Raw genomic sequence first — 19071 nt, forward strand, 5'->3', positions numbered from 1 at the left:
TTTTTTTCTTCTGCCTTCACATGTAAAGCTACAATGAATCTCTGAATCTGATGGGTTCTTTACTCAAACTATTTGGGAGTCCTTGTCTCGTGATAGTATTTTTCTCTCTACCTCATTAGACAATGTTGTAGGCTGACTGTATCTCCTCAAAATGTATATATTGAAACCTAATTGCCTGTATGATGGTATTAGGAGGCAGGGCCTTTGGGAGATGATTAGGTCATAAGGATGGAGCTCTCGTGAGTGGGATTAGTATCCTTATAAAATAGACCCCTGAGAGCTCCTTCATCTTTTCTGCCATGTGAGGACACAGCAGAAAGATGGTTGTCTATGAAACAGGAAGTAGGTCCTCACCAGACACTGAATCTGCCAGCACCACGGTCTTGGATTTCTCACTCTATAGCACTCTGAGAAATAAATTTCTGTGGCTGTTAAGCCACCTCATCTATGGTATCTTTTATAGCAGCCTAAACAGACTGAGTCAGACAGAAATTTCCACGGAGGGAGGGACTAAACCCATTTATTCATCCGTATCCCTAGCCTGACACTGTGCCTGGCTCTTAGGAGGTGCTCAGTCGATATGAGTTGAGTAAATAGATTCCATTCAAGGGCCACTTCTTGCCTCTACCATCTCTTTCTGCAAAACTCAGCCAATCCAGTCCTCTAGGCCTTCTCCGATCCCCTTTCTTTTTAAAGAAGCTCTTTGTGACTCCTCTACCAAGTGTGATGCGGCCGCCTCGGCAGCTCTGGAGCACGTTAACGCTCCCAAGGCACTGTATTCATGCGACAAGCACTCACTGAGAACTCACGACGTGCCAGGCCCTGCAGTGGGCAGCGAGGAGACAACAGTGAACACAACACGGCCCAGCTCTTAGGAGCTCCAGGGTTCTGGGAAGATGGAGGGTAACCACCGGGTCATGGAGACCGTGGTAGCTCTGGAAGAGAATCTCGGACACTTGTTGCATTTGATTTGTACTAAAATTATTTTGGTATTCATCTTATTTTATCCTTCTAGGTCTACCCACGAGAGCAGGAACTGCTTTGGACCTTTTTAGAAATGCTCACAGTAATTATTAAAATCCCTAGCCAGAGCGGACATCCATGTGCTGAACTGGGACAAATCCCACTACTACTGCCTTTAACAATATAATCAGAGAAAACTGTTATATACCAGGAGCCTCAATACTTGCATTTTGATATAAATCTGGCCACACCCATTCATTTATTCCCCAGATATTTACTGAGTCTTTCTGGTCTCAGTAATACACTGGCAAAGAACAAGAAAAGCCCAGCGCTTTAGACCATTACAGTCTGATGGAGATGAGCAGAGTGATTATCACAGCACTGCATGAGAGCAGTTAGACCTGGGCATACACACAGTGCCACAGAGGCCGGGAGACGACCACACAGGCAGTGCAGGGGTCAGGGGAAATGTCCCCCCTGCCACTGGAGCTCGACCTGGGAAAATAAGAAGGAATGTACCTGGGAAAAATGATCAACAAACCGCAGGCACAGGAACGCAGGGTCACACTATGTGTTTAGTGATCCATGACCACACAGGATTTGAGGACACAGGAGTGTAGGGTATGAAACGTTGGCCGGGTGGGAGGTGGGGCTGGAAGGACAGGTTGGTAGCCAGTTAGAAGGCCTTTAGGAGTTGGGATATTGTATCAACGACCCGACGTGTCTGAAGGGTTTGCACGAGGCAGAGGTGTCATCAGGTCTATAATGTAGAGCTGTGACTGGCATCAGTGGACCTTGAGGGCGAGGCAGGAGGAAGGGGCTGCTGTCTGGCCGTGGCAGCAGTCCAGGTGACAGGGCGTGTGCCTCACCTGACACCATACAGCTTTCTTCTCAGACCCTGACTCGGGGGCCGAAGAGACAGGGAGGCCCTCCCCCTGCCCCCACTGTGCCCAGGAGGAAACTGCAGCCTCCGTGCCCCAGCGACCTTGTCTAGGCTTTGACCCTATTCCTGCCCTCCATGAGTCCTTTCTTGGCTGCTTCCCAGCCAGGCAGGGCATTCCTGAAGGACAGTGTCTACAACTCGTCTGACATTATGAACAGTAAACAGCAATAACAATCACAGTGCACACACATGGCAGTTACTCTGGGCAGGCACATGTCTAAGCACTCAGCATATATTAACTCAGCTATCACAATCCTACAACATAGGTGTTGCTATTATTCCCATTTTACACAGAGGAGAACTGAAGCACAGAGAGATTAAAAACTAAAGATGGCCAACATTTCTAGGGCACTTACTCTGGGCCAGACATAATTCTAAGCCCTTCACTTGTATTAAATCATCTAGCCCTCACTGCAACCCCATGATACAGGAGATATGATAGGTCACATCGTGCAGGTGGAGAATAACTCAGGACTCAGGCAAGGTTAAGTAGTAAGTTAGGCAGAGGCTCAATTCAAATGCAGCATTCTAGTTCTATGGTCTAGGCTCTTAGCCATCATGCTAGATGCGAAGTGGGGGGACCACAAATGATTCCTGAATTCATCAGTGAAAGGTGCCGGCAGCCGCAGACAGGTGAGCATCCCCATCCTGATCAGAGCCCCTCTCTGGCTGTCTGTCACCTGGCCCTCTGCTCTGGTGACACTGGTCTCAGGACCCAGGGACCTTCAGTTTCCCTTCTCCAAAAGTCATGCTAGTGGGAATGTCCACTTGGGCCAGCAAGCCTCCTCCCTGCTCCTCGGGGATGCCAGCTCCTTGCACGGGGGGCACTTCAGGCTCAGATGTGAGGGTGGGATTACCTGGTACCCACAGATGAGCTGCATCAGGCGATCACACATGACATTGCTGGTCAGGACCGAGTGCAGGACTTTCACAGCCGCGTACAAGGTGTGGTCATCCGTTGCTAAGGAAATGAGGCCCAGGAGGATGGCGGGGCCACCGATGAAGTCCAGGCTGCTGGCAGCAGGGCTGGAGTGGAACACCCTTACCCCTGTGTGGGACAAAGGGCATTCCTGAGTATACTACAGCTTCACTGCAGTGGAAGTTCCCTCGGCACCATGCAAGAGCTGTCAGGAACATCATCTACTCACAGCGGGGGGGCCTGTGCGTAGGACAGGCTGGGAGGAAAAGTAGGGGCTTTGAAAGTTTTAGGTCAATGAGAAATCCTGTGCTGAGTCCTTTCTGGGTCACAGAAGGCTGAAACACCCCAGGGGATTTCAGACCTCCACCCTCCGTCTCAGTCCAGAGTGCCGGATGAGCCAGCTGCCCTCTGAGCCTCAGTTTGCTGGCTGTTCTGACAACTTCTGGCTCTTGTCTGCCCTCTAGATCTGCAACGTTGGACCCTTGCATCAGTTCATGGTTTTGCTCTTGCCTGACAGCAAGGCAACCAACAGTCGCCGGCTGTTGTTTTCACCCAAACAGCCACAACCATTGCCTCTGCTCAGAGGCCCCACTGTACTCACTCCATTGTGCATAGACGCCAGCCCGGTTAGTAGCGAGTTCACGACCAGTTGTCAGATGCAGCAAAGTGAACTGACCTCTGCAGGGAGGCGAACTCTCTGGTGAGATTAACTCCCAACTCTTGCCCTCACTGTTCCAGCTCCTCAGCCCTCTCAGTCCTGCCTGCCGCTCCAGAATTCCAGGCTGCACAAGCAATGACAGCCACAACCCTTCTTCCCAAATAGCAGTAAAGGTTCATACCTAATTGGCCCATGGCCACGGCTCCAATGGTTCGAAGAGAACCCGAGAGGTGACTAGCACAATTTCTTAGCAAGAACACAGGCATGGCATTGTTGCGGGCTGAAATGTTCATCTAGAGAAATTGGTAACAATTAATCCAAGAAACCTTCCTGGGAAGGAGGAGGTCTTGTTCATGAGCTCCTGGAGGGCAGGCACCCCCAGGCCTGGCACTCCGTAAGTGTAAGTCAGTGAATGAAGAATAACTGAACCAACGTCAGAGGGACTGAAGCCAAAATTCAGGTTCCCCTGTCCTGCCTCCCAGGCTCTGGCTTAATCATAAGGGAGCAACTTCGGTTATACAACTGCGCCACCAGTGTCCCGCATGCTCACTAGTGTAAACAAATGCTCACAGTGAGGAGCTGATGAGAGCAGGAAGGACCTGAGTACACTGGAGGTGGAACGGTGCTGTGAAGGCCAGAGCTGCCTCCTTCCCGATCTAGGGTCATCCAGCTCTGCAAGCCCTGGCATCATCGGTCTCAGATGGCCAGGAAGACAGGGACCCTGGTCTCCTCCAGCAGTTCTGTGCTGGTAAGGCACAGCTTTGGTGCTCAACAGGACTCAACCCCTGATCCTGCCGTCTCAGTAAAGGGAAGGGGCCTTTTGTCTGTGAGGGTGGAGAGAATGTAAACAAAACAGCCCACATTCATCAGCAGTAAGCAGTAAGCAAAAGAGCTCTTTATGCAGGAATTATGCAGGAAGAGCTCTTTATGCAGGAATTAGGAAATAGGAAGTCTAATGGCATCTTCATCTATAAACATGTCTGCTTGCTGTTTTGCAAGTTTGTTGTTTGCATAAACACAGTGATTCAAAGAATATTCTGCAATGTTGGGGGGTTAGTAGCACCTAGAAAAGGGAAGCTCAGTCGTGTTCCCAGTGTCACAGAGGCTTTTTAAATATTCCATTTGTTCTTGCTCTACCAAGGAAAATGAAGAGCACCTACTTTCTTCTCAGAAATAAGAGGTTTAGTCTTGAGGGGTGCAAATGGGCGGGCGTCATGAAATATTTTAACAAATGAAGTGGGAAGCACGCCTGTGTGTAACTGCCTACACATGCACAAACGTGAATTAGTATTCACTTAATCACTGAAAGCTGAAGGAAGCCATGAGATCATGATTCCAAAATGGAGCAGCAAGTGAAGTCAGAGGGCATACCTCTTTGGCAATCAGGCGGCTGTCCACCTCATTGTATGCATTTCTGATGTCTGCAACGCTGGTGATGGAGGAGCTGGCTATATGAAGGCCAAAGGAAACCCTTTCCTCTGCAACCAGGGGCATCACTTCCATACAAGGGTCCTCTCCTAAAATAACACATCTTCAGTTATTTCTATACTCACTTTACTGAGTAGGAAATTAAGCCTCAGAAGAGTAAGTATCTACTGCTACAAGGCGAAGTAATCACTGAGGAATGTTTGTAGCTGCTATATGTTGTTACATTGTATGTTATATATTACATGGTTTGCCCCTAACTGTGATTTCTGACACATAGAAAACTGTAGAGAAATCTCACAATATTAACCCTACTATAAAAATAGAGGCATTCCAGGTATGAAATTACTTAAAGCTTGAGACACCTATCGAGAAGGTAACCTCGCTCCCAAAATGCTGGGCCGAAAGCCCTAAGGTTTTCAATGAGCTGCATGTACATGGTAAACACATCCTTTGGCATGAGTGCCCAGGTCCCTGAGTCAAGGACAGCCACATGTGGTACTTGAGAAGCATCGTGTGAATAGAGAGTTGATGAAACTTTGGCTCTGGACCTGACCTCCTCACATTGTTCTGGCCAGTGCCCTTTGCCAGAGGAAATGAAGATCAAAGAAGACATGGAGCCTGGAGACAGAAACACTCCACAGCACTCAATCGCCCTTCACCATGCACAAAGGCTTCCATACATAGATTCATTTATCATTCTTCCCAGATGGGAGCTGACCCCCTTGACTTGACGGAGCACAGAGAGCTATGTTCCCTGCTTGAACAGCCAACAATCAATAATGAAAATGTGGATGTTTTGTCTGCCTGTTTAATAATTGAAGACAACAGTATACTTTAGTTAAAAAGCTTCTTCATTAAAAGGAATGTAACTTATTTATCTCATTCACTTCCCCCTTTCCTTGCTGATGGTATTACCCACCCACTTTCCTCCATTATGTGTGTTGGAACTGAAATCTAAAGGAGATTGTCATTTCCTTTTCTGACATTTTCTATTGGATTGTAAATATGTAATGATCCAATTACAGAGGTTTTCCCTAATGACTAGCCTGTGCTGAGTGTATTCTTTATAAATAAGCTATAAATAACTGAATGTCCATTTAAAAAATAGTATCAGCAAGATCATTATAAATCAAAACACCCCATACCTTGGGCATGCACAGCTTGGAAGTTACCACAGTATCTTGGGCCAAGTTTGTTAATAACTTCCAGAGTTTCCATTGAGATGGCTTCTTCGAAGAGGTACGCAGGGCCCAGACGCCATATTAATAATGACTTTTGTTTCCAAACTTGAGGGGTAGCAATATATCCATAAACATCCACAAATGAAGATGGATCCATTGAAAGGAATGGTCCTGGTAAGGCCTGAATGTACAACATCTGTTAACATAAAAAGGTTGGGGGGGGATGTAGATGGGAGGTGTTTAACCTCAGAATTAATCAAACAAACACATAAAATATAAAATGATGTACCTTCTTCTCTCAAAGTGAAAACTTCTTTTATCTAAAAACATTACAAAGATAACTCTCAAAGCTGAGAAACAGTGCACAGAACAGTTTATAAAATGCTGGTGGGAGTAAAAAACTGACACTGTGCCTTTGGAAACAAATTTAGTAAGAAATATAAAGTGCCACTAAAAGGTTCATCTTTTTCTTCCCAGTCATTTCACAAAGAACTTAAATGTCCAATATTGGTACCTTAATTAAGTTTTATATACTAAAAATAATTACAGACTGGAAAGGAAGAAATAAAACTGTCTCTATTTGCAGATGTTATGTCCATGTAGCAAAGTCCAAAGAATCTACCCAAAAAAAGATACTTCCTAGAACTAATACCTGAGTTCAGCAAGGTCACAGGATACATGAACAACACACAAAGATCGATTGCATTCTATACACTAACAAAGAACGTGCAGAAACTGTAACTGCTCACAAGAAAACTAAATACTTTTTTGCTCTGCAAAATCCCATATGAAAAAGGATGAAAAGCAAGCTATAGATTAGGAGAAATTATTTACAAATTACATATCTAACAAAGGACGGGTATCTAAAATATTTAGATAAACTCTTAAAATTCAACAGTAAAAAACAAACAATCCAATTAGAAAATGAGTGAAACACGTGCATAAGACATCACTAAAGAGGATATACAAGCTGCAAATAAGCACATGAGAGTATGTTCAATCTCATTAGCCATAAAGGAAATGCAAACTAAAAACAAGAGATATCATCACTACCCACCTATCAGAATGGCTCACTAAAAAAGAGTGACATCACCAAATGCAGAGAAATGGGACCACTCATCCATTGCTGGTGGGAATGTAAAATGGCACAGTCACTCTGGAAAAATATTTTGGCAGTTTCTTTTAAAACTAAACATGCACTTACCACAGGACCCAGCAATTAGACTCTTAGGCATTTAACCCAGAGAAATAAAGACTTAAGCTCACACAAAAACCTGTACATAAATGTACATAGCAGCTTTATTTGTAACATCCCAAAACTGGGAACACCTCAGATGTCCTTCAATGGGTGAATGGTTATATATCCATATCTGAGTAGTATGGAATACTATTCAGCAATAAAAAAGGGATGAACTACTGACACATACAGCAACTAAGATAAATTTCCAGAGAATTACGCTGAATAAAAATCTAATCCTAAATATCACATACTGTATGATTCCATAGATATAACCACATCTTTTAAATGACAACATTTTAGCTTACTGGTTGCCAAGTTTAGGGACAGGGATTGGGAGCAGGTGTGGGTGGGTGGTGGTGGTAGTTATAAAAATACAACAAAAGAGACCCTTGTGGTGATGGAAATGTTCTGTATCTTGGTGGGAGCAGTGGATGCAAGAACATACAAATGTGATAAAATTGTATGGAACTAAATACACACACGGGTACAAGTAAAACTGGGGAAATCTGAATGAATTAGCAGATTGTATCAATGTCAATATCTTGGCTGTGATATTCTATAGTTTTGCAAGATATTACCATTGGAGTAAACTGGATGAAAGGTACACAAGATTCCTCTCTTTCTTACCACTAAATGTTAGCCTACAATTTTCTCAAAAATTTCGATAAAAGAAATAGTTAACAGATTATCAGAAATTCAAAAATAATAGTTTCATAGCCCATGTAGATAAAACATTTTAAAATGATAGTGTTAACTAAGTAGTATATAAAATGTTTTATACAATAAAGTCACAACTATTTTATTAAAGGAATAAAAACTGAAAGAAACTATAAATGATGGTAAGGTAGAAGGAATGTAGGTAATCTTTCTTCTTTATTTTTCAGTTATTTCAAAATGTGTTTATATTATTTTTATAACGACTACAAAATTATACATGAATATGTATATAAATACATATTTTTTAAATGAGAGGTTATATAATTTCAGAAATATTCTTTTTATCCTTACCAATTAAATAAGATTTTCAAATAAAAACAAACCAAGTTTTTCCAAGCTGTCAAGCCTACCTAGAGTGAGGTCTACTGTGCTCTCTCTCCCCTTTCCCATCCTTTTAGGCAGAGACTTTTTCTCCCACATGACAAAGGTGCCCCACCCCTCCAATCCACCTTGTCCCCTTCTTCTCAGATTCCTACGGTGTATACTCACTGCACTATTCGGATTGATTTATAGACATAAGATGTCTCAGATTGCTCCCAAATCATTTTGCTCAATTCAAGCTGTTAACACACTCCCCACCTTTCACAGTTGAACTTGACTTCCCTTGGAAATAAAACCAAAGGCTCTAACATTTGAGAACAGCTCTTTCACTAGGTTATCCCCAACCAAAGCCCATTCTGTTCTTGCCCAACTGTGACCTGCGTCTAAACACATACCTTTATGTTTATCCCGATTAAATTTCACTTGCTGATTCTGACCGGAATTGTTGAAATCATCTTGGAAAGTCAACTCTGTCAGACTTGGCCCTTGGCCATTCTCCATGGCATATTCTGGCATATTCCCATAGCATCATACCACTTCCAACCTCCCTGCTGACTAAATCTGGTTTAGCTGGTCCCACAGGGTTGGATGTTCATCCATGTACCAATTTACTAAACAATACCATCAGCCAGTCCATGTTACTCCTTGCGGCTATAAATTCAGTGCAATTCATCAAGTGTTTATTGCATGCTTTCTGTATGCCAGTCCTGTGCTAGGTGCAAGCAAGTTCCAGATATCAATAGGACAAGCCTCTGAGCCTCAAGGTACATGATCTATTTCACAGAACACAACCTATTCTATGAAACAAGACAGAATGCCAACATATTCTGTGAAAGAGGACCAAAACTAGTCCACTCTGTAATTATGCCTAAACAGATTAAAAACAAAGACACTGGGAAACCACAAATGTGACCACACTTTCCACCCTGGCTAACGTGAGTGACCACTGCTCCTTCTCCACTGACAGCTCAAGCCCTGCCCCATTCCTCCTACCTCCTGAAAAAAAGTTCTGAACATACACAGACACCAAATTGCCTTTCTGACAGCACCCAAGTCAGAACAGACTGACCTCCACTTCTTCGAACCCTCCCCCAAAATCACCTAAAATGAGCCCAAATCCTATTAGCTCCTCCTAAGTCCTTATTACCCAATGGGGTAAGGAGTCTCTTGCTACAGCAAGCTTAATAAATGTAACTCTTGTTTTGTACTATATGCATGCTCCTGGAGGTATTTGGCTGGTAGGCATGGACAATTCCTAACACCTAGTAGGTGTTCAATAAATATTTAATGAGGGAAGGAAGGGAGGGAGGGAAGGAATTGTTAATGATTTAAGAAAAAAGTTAACTTTATGTTTTGAAGGACCTTTGTCATGCTCCTGGTGAATCTTTCTGGTTACCCCTGCTTTTTTTGATAAGACATTTACCAGAAGATAGCATCAAATTCATCTTCAGGTGTTCCACAGAATTTAGGCTGTTCTAACCTAATGATTCTCAACCTGGGTGATTTTGCCCTCCCCCACCAAGACATTTGGAAATGTCTAGAGACATTTTTGGTGGTCACAGCTGGGCAGAAGGAGATGCTATAGCATCTTTGGTGGGGGCACAGATGCTGCTAAGTGTCCTAATATACACAGAATAGGACCCCATAGCAAAGAATGATCGGGCCCCAAATGTCAAACTATTGAAATGGGAAACCCTATTAATCTCAAGTTCTCCATTCTGGCTTCATATTGGAATCACTTGGGAAACTTTGAAAACATCACCAAATTACCCCACTCACAGACATTCTGCTTTATTTAATCTGGGGCATAGCCCATGCAAGAGAACTTTTAAAAGACTTCCCAAAAGATTCAAGAATGTAGCCTAGGTTGAGATGCTGTCTCTGGAACCTGGGTGAAAATCTGGCTGCACCGGCTCTCTGTGGTCTTCTGGGTTCTTCTGTCTCTGGCTTCTTTGGGGACCTCTGACAGTGGTCGCTGGAGCACGCCTGCCAGGTCTTCATCTCCCAGCTTCCTCTCCCTTATGCCCTAGGACCTCAGGTGTCTCTAAATGACAGTGACGAGACGCTTCCTCCAGCTATGTGTTCACATTCTATTACCATCTCTAAGCAGGGGACCATCCTTTCCTCATCATTCTTACTCTAAATCTGGCAAGACATGTTGGTGTCTTTGCAAGTCCTTGTGTCTTGCTGCTAAGTGTAGCATGCAGACTGGCTGCATTAGATTCACCAAAGAGCTTCTTAGAAAAGTAGAACCTTGGGTCCTGCTCAGACCTCCCTGGGGAATTCACACCTTAAAATGTGAGAAGCCTTGTTTTGTTCACTCTGGAGATTTGTATTCTCTTATGATTATTCTTATAATCATAACTGTCACGACTATTCTTATTTCCATGTTTTAGTTTCTGCCCTGGTTGTGTGACCATCATCTAAAGATGTTCTTTTTATGCCTGAGCTCAGCGAGGTGTTCTGGACAGCAAGGGGGTTTCATTAGATACCAACGCTGCTGCCAAAAGAAAGCAAAGAACTGAACTGAGGCCACTCTAGGGTAGTGTGGCAGGGAGGCATGGCCATGGGGGCAAGTACAGCTGGGGAAAACCATCTTACCTTGGCTGAGCCGATGACCTGTCCATCCAGATAGGTGGAAACGGTGCAATTCCTTTTCATCTCCTTGGTGACAACCACAGCCAGGTGGTGCCACTGACCACAGGCCAGCAGCTGGCCACACCTGACCCGAAGCTGGCGTCCCGCAGAAGGCTCAGGGTCATCCTCGGGTTCCATGACATCTGGAAGAGAACACAAACACCAGATCTCACCTGCAGTGTCAGAGAGCAGCAACCCAGCAGAAGGGGGCCTTGTGCCCATGGAGCCAGTGCCGAGCTCCCCCGCCATAGAATACTGACAACAGCAGCTGTCATTGCTGGAGCTCCTGCTCTGTGCCAGGCACTGAGGTAGGCACTATCGTGATTTCCATGTTACCATCCTGAGGCACAAAGAGGTTAGGTAACTTGCCTAAGGTTGCAGAGCCAGAGTTCAAGCCCAGGAGTCAGGCTGCAGGGTCTACCCCTCACTAGACTGCTGCCTCCACAGCGATGCACATAGGGTGGCGAATACCTGCGAGGGAAGGAGCCTAGGCAGCTGCGCTGTGTGTAAAGGATGCCAAGCCAAACCCTGGGCCTTCCAGTGTCAATGTCTCACTATGAAATGGGGCACACAAGAACAGGCGTGGCCATAATACCCTGGCCTTGGCCATCTCAGGCCAGTTCGGGCCATCGCAGGCAGGTGAGCTTGGAGAGCCGAGCTGAGCTCTCTGAGGCAGAGCCAGGACCAGCCACCTGTACAACTGAGGGAGGACCGGTCCCCCTGGCTCTTGGGCCAAGAGCCGCTGACTTAGCCGCACTTCTCGAAGCATGGGTGAAACCTTACCCAGGGGCTGAAGCTCTCTCTCTTCCGTAGACACAACCAAGGAGAGGTCTTCTGGGCAGAGGCTGACGGAGAAGCAGACGAAGGGCTGCTCGGTCCTGGCCAGGTGGCGTACCACGGTCAGGAAGTGCAGCGGGTGGCCCTCCGTGACTGAGCTGTGCCTGCTGATCAGGAACCAGCAGGAAAAGGTCAGGCCCCCTGGCGGAGGGAAGGACCTGGCAGCGCCTGGGGTCAGAACACAAGCACGCCCTTAGGCTTTGTCCTGCTGTGGAAGCCTGTCTAGACTCACTGTGGCTCTGACTCAGCTCAGGGGTGGCCCTACTGTGTGCCAGCACTGTGCCCCACCCGACTCACACCTATTTTACAATGACTCCACGCAGGAGGATGCTCTTGTCTCCTTATTCATACTTGCAGCAATAAGTCATATCCCCTCCAGGACTTGAGCCTAGATCCTCGAAGCCTCTCTCCAATGCTGGCCCACCTATTATTCCATGCTGCCTTGCCAAGGGAGTGGAGAGGTGGCACACCCCTGAGATCTGTCATCACGTGGCCCACGGGTCAGCTGGTCTAAAGCCAGGCCATGTGCTACGTGGGGCAGAGGACCCCAGCCTAGCTTGGCTAAGCCTTGCCTGGGGAATATTCCACTCTAGGGAAACCCAGGCCCTCCTACCTTGTAACAGCGTTGGCGGAACAGGCAGGGCCCACTGCCCTCACCGAATGGGCAGAATCAGGCTTGGAACCCTGCGCCGATGGGCCGTAAATGTAACGGCTCCTCAGCACCTACCCTCCCATAGAAACCCAGACCCTGGCTCTCCTAACAAGGGTGCCTGGTTTTCAGCTGAGTGCAGCACTGTACAAAGCATGCCAAGGCCCAGTCGATCCCCACGTGAGCCAAAGACTGGATGGCCCTCAACACAGAACTCATATTCCTCTCTAGAGAGAGCCGTAAGGTGGGGTGAGGTGTCCATTTCAGCCTCTGTCAATCACTGACAAAATGCATCAAAGCCAGGCTCAGCCACCAACTCACCCACCGAGCCCATCAGTGCTAACAGAGCCCCCGCTCTGTGCAGAGCCGTGGGCTGGGCCCTTGGGATGCACAGAGAACAGGACATCCCTGCCCCAAGGCAGGTATGACCAACGGGACAAGCGGGACCAAGAGGAAGACTCACGCTTTCTGGAAATGCCAAGTGGAAATCTGAAATCAAGGCTCCCCAAGGACTTACTCCCAGATAGGGGAGGGGACCTCAGCAAGCTAACCCCCCAGGGAAGCACCTACCTGTCCCAATCCCTCCAGAGACCGAGTATTCAGTGCTGGTTCCCATCACCGTAGACAGGGTTGGAATAAACAAACAGCTGGAACAGGAAAGTGTCTCAGATCATTGAACCGCAAGCCAACCTCTGGCGTGAGGTTTCCCCCTCTGTCCTTCTGCAGGGGCCTCACTCCCTCCTAGACCATGAGGCCCCAAGGACAGAAAGCACCTGATGCTGGCACCATGACCCTAAGAAAGGAATCTGCTCCGGAGGCTAGAGGGGAGGGCAGTCCAGAATGCAGACACACCAGGGGAATGAGAGGGTCCTGGCCCAAGACAGCTGGGGACACTGCCTCTAAGAAGCCACTGAGAAGACAGGGTGTCCGTGACCCAGACATTTTCCACAGCTGAGTGTGAGAGACGATGGGAACTACACTTTTGTAATCAATATTATAATTCACCCAAGGCACTGGGAAATTAATAAAGTGTATTTCAAGTATATGAAAGCCTGTCATACCCATAACCTTCCACAGACATGTCAAATTCCACGAAGGATGGAGCCAGGGCTGCCCTCTGAGGCTGCAGGTTGCGTGGGGAGGTCATGGAGATGAGGCTCAGTGCTGTCTGAAGGGCGGTGGTTGAGCCCTGGGATGGCCCTGAGGGCCTGAGGGCCTGTGTGACTGCTGAGCAAGGGCTGGTGTCCAGGGGACCCTCAGCAGGCACTGGTGCCACTGCCTGTGACCCTAGGGCAGCAAGCAGGAGAAGAGCTGTGTCTTTGCTCAAACCATTTCTGCCCCTCTTCTGACAATAGCCCCCATATTTCTGCCACAGCCCTGAAGGAGGGCTCTGCAGATTACCATGCCGTTCCTAACCCTGAGGGTGTCCTCCTGGGCCCTCCACTGGCCCTCCCACCTGGGCTCTCTGCTGATTTTGATAACACGGAACTATTGTGACAACCTGCTCCTCCTAGAAACTTCTTCTCACTTTAATTCTATCGTGGCCCCCACCCCTTTCCAATACAGGTTTTCTGCCGCTGTCACTGGCTTGCCCCATTGGCCGTCGCTCACCGCGGCTTCGTCTTGGCTCTCTGGGCTCCACACTCTCTTTCACAACAGGCTGTCTCCTCGAAAGCTCTGTCTCCCGCCTCTGGCTGCCGGCTCAAGCCTGACTCTCCATCCTTGCTTTTCAACTGGGCCTCTTTGCCTCAATGTCCTATGCAATCTTATATTCAGCATGTCCATGTCTTTCTTTTCTCCAAGCTGGTTCCCTGGACCAGCATCTTTCCAGGTAACAGGCCAATGCTTTGTCCTCCTGACCTCCTAACTGCTCCCTGAGCTGTGAGCTGTGCAGAAAGCTGACACTGTTCCTCTGCCCAGGGGCAGCGCTGGGTACTCCTACACGCGCTGTGACATGAAGGTTTCCGTGCTCCAGGCCCAAAGGGGTCAAGTACACACTCATCATCACCATCTTGTATGGGGGTAGGGGTCTCCCTCCTTCCATATCTGGTCTTTATCTGGGGACCACTGATCTGATCCTTCTGCTTTTTCCTCATTTGCTCCACTGAACAGCAGGCAAAATCATTTTTAAATCTGTTTGCTTCCCATATGTCGTAAGGGATCCCTTACAAGAAATGCATATTCTCTTTTAAATCCCATTATCCTGCCCCTATTCCTTCCTCTGTCCTCACCTGGGCATCCAGAGTCCCCTCCACGTACGTGAGATGAACTGAGGATTTTCGCTGCAGCCGATGGAGGTGGAGCAATTCCGAAACCTAGAAACTGTCTGAATATCATAACAAACAAGAGAACCAAATGAAGACATTTTGCAGGCAGAAATTTTCTCCAGCTTCATCTGAGCACTGTCCTAGGTCCCAGAGCTTGCTGGCTCCCCCTCCAGGCCTTCCTCTCTCTGCCTGGAAACCCTTTCCTCAGGCCATACAGAAACAGGGCATCCCTGACCTGGCACTCAGACCAGAGAGCTGGTGAATTTAAGTGCTTTTGACTTAACCAGTGAGGACCTTGAGAGGAAAAGGGTTTTGTTGGAAAATAACTTTGTCATACTTTAAGTTTCTAATGGAATTGACTCATCAGCTGAACTAAGCACGGTGGCCTTGTCTGACAGCCCCACAGCTAGAGGCGGAAAGAGGCTGGCCTGGCCCCTGGGTCCCATGCCTGCTGGCTGGAGGGGTTGCCTTCCGTCCCCCTGCACTTGGTCCTGTGTGTCAGCAGGGGTCCAGCTGGCCTGTGGCCCTGGGTACCACCCTCCCTACACCTACATTGTCTAGGGCAGGGTGGCCCGGCCACAAGTACTTAAGAGACCCTGACCTCCCTCCTAGAGCCTTTCTTTCCTCTGCTTTCTTGTCTTTTGTGTCTGCCCCTCCTTGTGCATCTTCCTCCCTGCTGTGGCTCTCCAGGAAACATGTGGCTTCATGGAGGGGCTGCAGTGGGAAGGCCCCACAGGACACAGGGTGCTGCCTCTGTCCCCGTCCTTGTAGGGAGCCCAGTCGCGGCCCATCGCACCAGTTAAGCTCCCTATGGTCTAGCCTCGTGGCAGTCAGGCCCCTACAGCCTCCACCCCTCTCAGCAGGGCATCTTCACCTGGTCTGGTGAACTGCACAGGCCACAGGCCTCAGCCACTGCCACTCCCTTGAAGTCCCCCTCTTTATACCCAATCTCCCGACTTTGGTCCTCCCAGCTCCTCAGAGCTCCCACTCTGAACTGAGCACCCCATCCAGCGCTATTCTGTATTGTCTGCAGGACCCTTTGCTTATTAACCTTCTCCCCGAGAACATCAGCTCCATGGGAGGGGCTACGTCCGCTCTGCGGGCCTCACGCTGTTGCAGACCCAAGGCTCCTCCCTGGACTTGCAGTGTCCATCGCTGGGAAGGGGGAGGGGGCACTCCTACTGCCCACTGTGCACTCGCATGGCTGCCAGGGGCTTGGCAGCATTTAACGTGCAGCACACGGTACCTTAACACGTCTGGTTCAATGGCTTGGGAAGCAAGCTTTTCAAAAATCCTGATGAGCCCCGAGTGCAAGGGGCTGCTGCTGGTGGTCAGAGCCTGGTGGCAGTAAGTCATAAGGGTCCTGAGCATCCCCGCCTCACACATGACCTGACGGTTCTTCTCCGACTTCACCAGGGACTGGATGTGACTGGCCACGGAGCACTGGATCTCCTTGGAAAGCTAAGAGTAATCAAAGCAAGCAGTGAGCCCTGGAGGTCGGCATGTTTCGTGGGCCACTTTGGTAAGCTCCCCACTAGGCCTTGAGTTGGGGGTGGGGCGAGGAGACTAGCCCTCACAGCCTGTTCTTACTGCACCGCGTCTGTCCTGGGCCTCTCAGATGTGGCCTCCTCACAGGAGCTGCCAAACAGGTAGACAGCTTAAAACAGACTGCAAACTGGCAAGCGAGAGGCTGCATCAGCCTGAGACATGTGCTTGACCCACACAATGTTTAAACCGTTTCTGAATTGCTAACATTTAAAAGCCTGGAGATTCCACGTAAAAGTCCAGACTTGTGGCCTCTCTCAAAAGGTGGAAAGATCTGGTCACGCTGCTTTGCCATCCTGTGTCCGTCGAGAAGCAGTGGGAGCTGGGCAGCGGCTATGCCCTCTGGCGGGTCCCACAACTCACCCCCTACCCACTGGCATCGCTCACTCAACAGTCCTGTGTTTGAGTTTGCGCCCCCAGCCTAGAAGGTGGAATCCTCCTGGGAGTGCCAGCCTGCAGGAGGTGCCCCACCCAGGCTGTTGGCTGTGGCAGCTGCAGCCCCCTCCGTCTTCACGTGCCAAACCACACCAGCTCATACAAGCCCCTGAAGTCAAGGCTCCAGTGGGGAAGCCTTCCCTGCACCCCTCATCCTTTGTCCATCTCTCTGTGCTAAGCACATGCGGACACACAGACAGCTGGCCTCTTATCTTCCTCCTACTAGATTTCAACTCACTTCACTATCTTTATGTCCTTGAAGCCCATAGGATAGAGTGCATAGAATCAGCTCAGTCAGTATTGAGCCAAATACAATACACTGTTTTCACAATCTTCCTTTCTTCATAAAAGGGTAAACCCCTGGAATTCCCAGCCTCCATGGATATATAAATGGGGGGGTGGAATTTTCTTCATAAAAACTCTTAAGACTGTCCACATTTTCTTTTACTTTGTATAAGACTCTCTGAAATGACCAGGATACCAGTTAGATCTTAATGGAGTTTTCCTGCAGTGGAGGCTATGTGGGCTCCACCCAGACCTCCTTCTCCAGGTTAGTGTACACATCACAGCTGCCCCTCCTGTGGAGGTCAACCTCCCCTAAGTTGTAGCTGCCCTGCTATGTAACCCCCATATATATGTTCATGCACGCATACATGTGTGTACATGTACACATACATGCAAGTACACACATACATAAAAGTGTGCACACATACATACAAACACATATACATCGCCCCCAGACTACAGCCAATGAAGCCATGCCCTTCAGCCTCTGTGGTGCAATTCATGCTGAAAGCCCCACCCTGTAGGCTCAGGCTGAAGCTAGACTTCAGCTGATAGCATGTCCTCACTCAGCTCCTTCCCCTGCACCACTCTGCTTCCCTCACCTCCCTTCTTCTGAGTCCCTCCCTCCACAAATCCCATGCACCTGTAGCCCTGTCTTGGGCTCCACTTTGGGGAACCCAAGCGGAGACCTTAGCCTGCTTTTCATATTGCACACATTGGCCCTAGTCTCTGGTTTCAAGAAAAGGGATCTATGGTGATGTAGGTTATGTCTAGCTTAGTCTACCAATGTAAAGCCAGGAGTCACCATAAAGGCACTTACTCTGGGACTCTGGACCCAACACTCAGAATCACCTTGCTCTACCATCACCTACCTCCCTGTGCATGTAGTTATTCGAGGCCACCCTGCCCAGAGATGGTCAAGAGTATGTCTGTATCACTAAGGGATAGAAATTTGTAAGATGGCATTCTTCTTCAGGCTGTGAACACAGTTTTGTAGCATATGTGTTTCAAGGATTACAATGTGTGGTGAAACATATTTACAGTGTTTGTCATCAGTTTCTAGATTTTTTTTAAAAGGAAGGGGTGGGACTTCCCTGGTGGTGCAGTGGTTAAGAATCCGCCTGCCAATGCAGGGTACCCGGGTTCGATCCCTGGTGTGGGAAGATCCCACATGCCGTGGAGCAATGAAGCCCGTGTGCCACAACTGCTGAGCCTGCGCTCTAGAGCCCATGAGCCACAACCACAACTCCTGAAGCCTGCATGCCTAGAGCCTGTGCTCTGCAACAAGAGAAGCCACGGCAATGAGAAGCCCGCGCACAGCAAAGAGTAGCCCCCGCTCGCCGCAACTAGAGAAAGCCCGCATGGAGCAACAAACACCCAACGCAGCCAAAAATAAATAAATAAATATATTTAAAAAAAAAAAAAAAAGGAAGGGGTCACACAGCTCACCCTCCCATCCTCCCACGCCTTCTAAAAGCATGACGCCTATAGCTCCTGCCTCAAACTGATGGCATTCAGTGAAATTCCCATCATTACAATATCTTCGGTAATATTTTCGACTTGAAATTTTAGACTATTCAATTTTAGTTTAAAATATAAACTACATTAGAATGGTTTTCAGGGGGACTGCTCCCAGGTAGGATTTTGTCACTCTGTCAACATCACTGATGTCAAGAAGAGACCTCATCACTCAAAGAACATGGTCCCTGCAATGGACTGTTTGTGTTCCCCCCCACCAAATTCATACGTTGAAACCTAACCCCCAGTGTGGTGGTATTTGGAGGTGGGGCCTTTGAGAGATGCTTAGGTCTTGAGGGCAGAGCCATCACGAATGGGATTAGTGGCCTTAGGAAAGAGACCCCAGAGAGTTCCCTCCTCCCTTGCAACATGTGAGGACACAGCGAGAAGAGTGCCATGAGTGTGGAAGTAGGTCCTCACCAAACTCCGAATCTGCCAGCACCATGATCTTGGACTTGCCAGCCTCCAGAACTGTGAGAAATAAATTTCTGTTATTTGTAAGCCACCTGGTCTATGGTATTTTGTTAT

At 48.0% G+C, this 19071-nt stretch overlaps 1 protein-coding gene across 1 annotated transcript in view; it reads right to left on the reverse strand.

Annotated features, from left to right (window-relative positions):
• Nucleotides 1–19071, reverse strand: part of WDFY4 (WDFY family member 4) — a 276626-nt gene that overhangs the window by 174746 nt on the left and 82809 nt on the right. Inside the window, exons 14-23 of the mRNA XM_081247758.1 lie at nt 16007–16221; nt 14725–14819; nt 13555–13780; nt 13064–13140; nt 11791–12012; nt 10972–11150; nt 6057–6288; nt 4855–5000; nt 3665–3776; nt 2764–2954 (exon numbers count right to left, since the gene is read on the reverse strand). Coding sequence (XP_081103884.1) covers nt 2764–2954; nt 3665–3776; nt 4855–5000; nt 6057–6288; nt 10972–11150; nt 11791–12012; nt 13064–13140; nt 13555–13780; nt 14725–14819; nt 16007–16221 — 1695 coding nt within the window. The remainder of the gene's footprint in view (nt 1–2763; nt 2955–3664; nt 3777–4854; nt 5001–6056; nt 6289–10971; nt 11151–11790; nt 12013–13063; nt 13141–13554; nt 13781–14724; nt 14820–16006; nt 16222–19071) is intronic.

The sequence above is a fragment of the Mesoplodon bidens genome (genome assembly GCF_964165515.1).
Source record: "Mesoplodon bidens genome assembly, chromosome: 1".
Classification (NCBI taxonomy): Eukaryota; Metazoa; Chordata; class Mammalia; order Artiodactyla; family Ziphiidae; genus Mesoplodon; species Mesoplodon bidens.